The 6,496-nt window shown below is 42.0% G+C and overlaps 1 protein-coding gene across 2 annotated transcripts; it reads left to right on the top strand.

Moving 5' to 3' along the window:
• Nucleotides 1-3,445: 3,445 nt before the first annotated feature.
• Nucleotides 3,446-5,662, top strand: LOC100280565 (50S ribosomal protein L20-like). 2 transcript variants are annotated; one of them, XM_035961433.1, is made up of 3 exons: nucleotides 3,446-3,894; nucleotides 4,855-5,071; nucleotides 5,276-5,652. In XM_035961433.1, the coding sequence occupies exons 2-3, from the start codon at nucleotides 4,886-4,888 to the stop codon at nucleotides 5,456-5,458; spliced, it is 369 nt and encodes a 122-aa protein (XP_035817326.1). In that variant the 5' UTR covers nucleotides 3,446-3,894; nucleotides 4,855-4,885; the 3' UTR covers nucleotides 5,459-5,652. The 2 variants fall into 2 exon arrangements, with proteins under 2 accessions (XP_035817326.1, NP_001151809.1); NM_001158337.2 differs by having other exon boundaries at nucleotides 3,689-3,904; nucleotides 5,276-5,662.
• The last annotated feature ends 834 nt before the right edge of the window (nucleotides 5,663-6,496 follow it).

Raw genomic sequence — 6,496 nt, 5'->3', positions numbered from 1 at the left:
CTATTTTTAGTAAATTAGTTAATAGTTAGGTAGCTATTTGTTAGCTAGCTAATTTTACTAACATTTTTTAGCCAACTAACTATTAGTTCTAGTGCATTTAAACACCCCTAGTAGCACTATCTCTGTTAGTAGTGTATTAACGGAGACAAACAACTTACATGGATATCTTGGTTAATTAAATGATGGAGGTGGTAGTCTTAAGGCATCCACCTATGTTAATGTACTATTAAAGAAGGTGGTCGTCTTATGTCTGTCGCCTCCGTTAACCTTTAGGGGGTGCTTGAATGCACTAGAACTTATAGTTAGTTAGCTAAAAATTGTTAGTTGAATTAGCTAGCTAACAAATAACTACCTAACTATTAACTAATTTTCTAATAATAGCTAATAGCTGAACTATTAACTAGGGTGTTTGGATGTTTCAACTAATTTTAGCCACTAACTATTAGTTTTAGTGCATTCAAACACCCTCTTAATCAATCCGACCACTTAGTTATGGGGCATACCAGTGATTAACGGAGGGTGAAAGAATAAAACAAATTCGATCAAAAATATCAAAGAATAAAGGTCCTCAAAGAATGACAAAAAACTTCAAATATAATAAAACAAATGTTAAAGTGCAAGACAGTCGCGAATCTAGCTATGAAGCTCGTTGGGCTCGTGACATTAATCCAACAAAGTTAACACAATGACAGTGGCGGGTCCAGAATTTAGAAGTCGGGTATTCGAAAAAAATTAGGATAATTTTTTTCTAGACCTAAAGCTTGTTTATTAACCTATATATAGTTAATTATATATAATCTATAATTAAGCACATATAATATAGTCATAACCGATTCAATAACTAGCCTACTAAACTCAAATTTCATACAACTATTTCAAAAAATTTAAATTGGAATGCACCAGGGGCTATTGCTGAGTTGTTGGCTAGATACTTATCATATTTGTCTCTTTCCAATCGCTAATGCCTCGCACTATCGCTAATGTCCCACCACGACCTGACAGCTTTTCCCTGATACGACAATAGGGTTTGGAGATTTTTTGCCGTGAGATACTAAGATGGGCTATATCACTCTATTGGATCTTATAGGACACAATCACACAACAATTTATTAGGCTAGGTGGGTATGGGAAGTAGCAAGGAGAGCTGGAGATATTTTGGTCTAAGTTAACAGAAATTCCTCCACTTATTTGATTCATTTCTTATTTTCTATGTATATATACTATATATATGTATATGTTGTTTTTTTGTCAAAATAATGGGTATTCAATTGAATACCATTGAATTGAATGAGGTCCACCCATGCACAATGATGAATACTAATTCTCTATTGAGGTACTAAAGTTCCTTAAGGTCATATGACCCCAATATTATAGGCTAGATTCACTCTTTGGAAGCCGCTTATTTTAACTGTAGACAATGCAACACCAGTTTGATCGACCGACCATCCGATAGATCCAGAATGACATTTAACCATGAAAGGTACCTTTCAAACTAGCAACTATAAACTACGATCAACTTTAGCAATGCTTTCCACTCTCTAACCGATTGGTCGGTTCTTCATGGCCATCCGAAATAATGACTTCCTAGGTAATCGAAGCGAAGGTGGTGTACATGGTGCGAATAGGTTTGAGCGAAAGCGGATGCAGATACAAACAAATATGCTACAATTCTTTTTAAAACATGAGCTTTTCTTTTTCGCTTTTAGATCGTATCTCTTAGAGAAATATTATCATGCCAAGCACGGTGGACACTAGTGTTGGTCTTAGACCAAACACATATGAGATGGAAGTGAAAAACAATTAGAAGGGTGCAAATAACTCAAGGGCCAGGTTTAGAGATGTCAATGAGGAATTTCTCACTGGGATTAACTCTCCAGACCCGTATCCATGAGCACAGACTCGCCCCCATCCCCGAACCCGAACCCGACCTCGGGTACGAAAATCTTCCCCATACCCATCCCCGACCGAGTACCAAATACCCATGGGGACCCATACCCGATCCGACTATTTAGCATTTCAGAATTTCAGTATATGGACACAACACAATTCAGCATTTTAGCATGCATGTTTTATAGTTTCATCAACATACTCATGCAAAATAAATAGTGTCTTCTAGTAGACACATGTCCACATATCACAAATATGGTCAAACAGTAAATAGAAATATCTCTTAGTACATGTTTTATCATTTAAGCCCACAGGCGGACAGGCACCTGCTCGAAGATGAATTCCCCTAGAAAAACAATTTGAAGGGTGCAAATAACTCAAGGGCCAAGCCCCAGGCTCCTCCCCACCTAGAGATAGCAATGGGGACCCGATCCCCGATTCCCCGCGGGGAATTCCTCTATTAGGGGATGGGGATGGGGAAATTTCTTCCCCCACGGGGATGTAAACGGGGAAAATTTCTCCCCCGACGGGTAAACGGGGATGGGGATGGGGAAGCATTCCCCATCCCCGTTCCCCGCGGCGACCCGTTAAACTTACATGTGACGATGTTTTCATATAATAGTTAATGATAAAAAATAAATAATTATCTTGCCAAGAGATCACTAGTTGTACAAATGCGTTCATTTTAATGTACACATAATGATTTTTACATCTAACAATGTGTATAAGTGAAAATGTTTTACATTAATAACAAATTAAGTATGATCTAATTATAATTTAAGCGGGGACGGGGATCCCCGATGGGGATTTATCCCCGCGGGTAACGGGGATGGGGAAGAAATGTCCCCCGCAAGCGTTCGTGGGGATCCCCGAGGGGAAGTTTTTTCGTCGCGGGGACGGGGATGTGGAGCCAAAACCCGACGGGGAATTCCCCGTTGCCATCTCTATCCCCACCTCTCCTCTCTCTTACTTTTTATATAGGAAAGGTGGAAGAGGACATGTGAGGTTTTTATTATTTTGAATTTCATTTTTTTCTCAAAAAACGTAGGAGGACTGTGTTTCAGATATATATATTAAGAAGAGGGAAACAAAGGTTTAAAGTGGCCCAAAAAATAACACACTCCTTATGGAGGTCAGTAACACTCGTACATGAAAGGATCCATAAAAACACACACTCCCTACAACAACCTATGCAGGGCAACAAAAAAGGAGAGCCCTTTGGCTCCAGCAATTTTTGAGCTTCTTCTTTCCTCATCTGCTTGCTCCAGAGTCAAAGGCTGGGAGACCCTCCATAAAAAATGGCTCTATTGCGATGCTTCCAAATCAACCAAGATCCTAAAATAACGAGGGAGTAAAGACCTTTCCTGACCAGACATTTACGGTCTCTGAAACCATCTCCCACCAATGCATAAAGGAAATTGTATGTGGCCGTGGGGCTAAACTATACAACCCAAACTTTCTTAGTAGGTTTTACCAGAAAACTCTTGAGAAGACAGCTCATGAGCAAGTGGTTAAGGGTTTCACCTTGCTGGTCACATAAAGGACATCTGCTAGGGTGATTCAATCCTCTTTTCGCAAAGCGATCAGCTGTCCAACATTTATTATGGTCCACCAGCCAAATGAATAAACAACACTTTGGAGGACACACGTGTGGACACAAGGAGTACAAAGAAAAAAAATGAAGAGTATGAACTTTTATTTAGTGGCCCATCTAAAAGCCCATTAATTCAGCACAAGTTCCACTAGCCCAGACGTTTCTTTAACCTAGCCTTTTCACTGCTCCAGCGAAGGCACAGCCGCCACCGTTTCTTGATCTCCCATCTTCATCTTCTTCGTAGCGCCGGCGCTCCATCTTCCGCTCCCTCCCTTAGTCGCGCTCGGCACGCGGGTGACGGCGGCAGTGGCGGCACTCAGGATCGGGCTCTCAGCGACGGCATCAGCGGTTTCCCCTCCCGCTTCTCTCCAGTCGCCTCGCGCCCTCGCCTCCGGTCCTCCGCACACCAGCCGGTGACCCTCCGTGCGTCCTATATCTCTCGCTCCTCCCGCCTCCGGTGGAACGTCAACGGTACCCGGCACCGGCGGCTGCGCCGCGCGCAGCCTGAGGGCAGCGGGAGCCAGCAGCCGCTGCTCGACCAAGGCGGTCGCGCCGCTTTGGGAGCCGTTATGCCCCAAAGCGAAGCCTTACTCGTCCTCTTAGCGCTTTAGCGCGCTGAAGCGTGCGTTTAGTGCCGCATTTTGGAACCCTGTGTGAAAGTAGTATTTCTGTGTGCTGCCCCAACAACCTTTTCTAACATCGGTAGTAAATATGAATTGGTGGAAGCATCGGTATCATAAAATTGGAAGCACTGGTAGAGTAAATTTGTGGAAGCACATTGTGACCGCAAGAGCTGAAACATTTAGTCTTTATTAGAACTGCCTCGTGGTCTATGAGTCATCATCTATTTTGCACAAGTCGCAAAATATGTTGATGTTCAGATTAATTTGATATGTTGCAAGTTGTATGCAGTGGTCAGCACTTGTCTTGCCTTTGGTATCAGATTATGCTTCATTTGGTCATGTATATTTGGTTTTCAAGATTTAAATTGACAGTGGAGCCTTCCCTTTGAAATATATGTATAACTTAATTTCTTTCTTTGGACTCAACTTTAAATTAGTTAGGTAGTATTGTTTATTTTTATTTTGGTCCGATAGTTGAACTAAGAGCTTGCATTTTGTTGAAGGGTATTTTAAAAAGGATGTCTACTCTATACACCCTTGAATTGTTACTGTTGACATATACTTCCAATTCTTGTGTTCCTGTGTAGCAGTTAAAACATTGTAGAAACGATCTTCTGACAGGGTCGACTTGTATGGAATCCTTAGTTAGGAATAAAAATGTCAGCGATACCCTGTGCATAGTCTGAACTCACACTGGATTAGTTCATACTGAAATCCAACGCTTTCTCTACCTTTTCCTTAATGTTGCAGATATAGGGTGTGAGACTACCAAAACTCGAAAATGAACAAGGGAAAGATTTTTAAGCTAGCCAAGGGATTCAGAGGAAGGGCGAAAAATTGCATAAGGATAGCAAGAGAGAGGGTGGAGAAGGCGCTGCAATATTCATATAGGGATCGACGCAACAAGAAGAGAGACATGCGGTCTCTTTGGATTGAGCGCATCAATGCTGGTACACGCCTCCATGGGGTATGTATCGTTTACAATTGAGGCTCATTTTCTATCCTTGGCCCAAAGTCTCTTTTCATGGTCACGCTAAAACAAACAATTCTCAGAAGACACCAGCTTTGTTCATCTCATGCAAGTAGAATAGGTTGCCAGAGCTTTGGAATCTTTCGAAACTTAAGCAGTGCAGTGCCCATGCTTATTATAGTACCTTGGTTGTTTGTCCAGGTGAACTACGGCAATTTCATGCATGGGTTAATGAAGGAGAACATCCAACTCAACAGGAAGGTGCTCTCGGAGCTGTCAATGCACGAGCCATACAGCTTCAAGGCTCTTGTCGATGTGTCTCGGAATGCATTTCCTGGCAACAGGCCTGTTCCTGCCAAGGAGGGGCTAGCGAGCATTCTGTAAACGTTTTCTTCCCAATAATTAAACTTGATGGTTTACATCTACATCTGAAAGTGACCTGTCTGCTTGTAACGTGACGAGGAGGTCCGAAATTGTCACGGGCATTGCACGTGTTATTCCTCTATTTTTTTCCCACCTATCTAATTGCATGCTTTGTACCTCATGCTTATAAGTTTTCTGAAGAACGTGTTCCATTCGGTCTTCAAAGCTTTTAGCAGAATCAACTGTAGATTACGTTTCGTGCTTCTGACGGGCTTGGCTTGTGGCAAGAGGACAGGGCAAGGCTATATCAGATCGTGCATGAGCATGACTGCAACACACTGTTTTGCTTTGCATTCTAGTTCAAAATAAAATAAGAGGGGTGATGACTGATGAGTAAGCTGTTCGAGAAAAGCCTAAATAACCACTCATTGTCAAAACCCATTGAAAAGTATGTGGTTTGAGACTGCATGAGCTTTTGTAACTCTACATTCTCTTGTAAAAGCTTTTTTTTCTTCTATATCTTATTTCTTTCTAACACTATTTAATTTTGTCCTCTATACTTAAATATATAGTAGAGACTAGAGAGGTATAAATTGGTCCAAACACCCGGAAAAGCAGAGGTGAGTACATCACAAGACTCACAAAGGTTAAAAGGAAAATAAATAAATTACTATTGTCTACTATATTAAAGCTCAAATTACTAGTCTCTACTATATTAAATTGTTAGAATGTTAAAATTAAGTATAAATGAGAATTTCTATATCTATACTATACTTAAAGCGCCAGTATTGTCGGGGACCATAATTAGGGTACCCTCAAGACTCTTAAATCTCAGCTGGTAACCCCCATCAGCACAAAACTGCAAAGGCCTGATGGGTGCGACTAAGTCAAGGATCGGTCCATTCGAGGGACGCGATCACGCCTCGCCCGAGCCCATCCTCGGGCAAGGGCAGCCGACCCCGGAGGGTCTACGTCTCGCCCGAGGCCCCCCTCCAGCAACGGAGACACCTTCGGCTCGCCCGAGGCCCAGTCTTCACCAAGAAGCAACCTTGGCCAAAT

Source organism: Zea mays, chromosome 8, assembly GCF_902167145.1.
Source record: "Zea mays cultivar B73 chromosome 8, Zm-B73-REFERENCE-NAM-5.0, whole genome shotgun sequence".
NCBI classification, from domain to species: Eukaryota; Viridiplantae; Streptophyta; class Magnoliopsida; order Poales; family Poaceae; genus Zea; species Zea mays.
This window is presented reverse-complemented; position numbering and strand designations above follow the sequence as displayed.

What these genes read in the sequence shown, in the direction of transcription:
- LOC100280565 (NM_001158337.2), top strand. Translation starts at nt 4,886, where the DNA reads ATGAACAAGGGAAAGATTTTTAAGCTAGCCAAGGGATTCAGAGGAAGG. An exon ending in CTGGTACACGCCTCCATGGG is followed by an intron (nt 5,072 to 5,275) that starts GTATGTATCGTT and finishes TTGTTTGTCCAG; the next exon opens with GTGAACTACGGCAATTTCAT.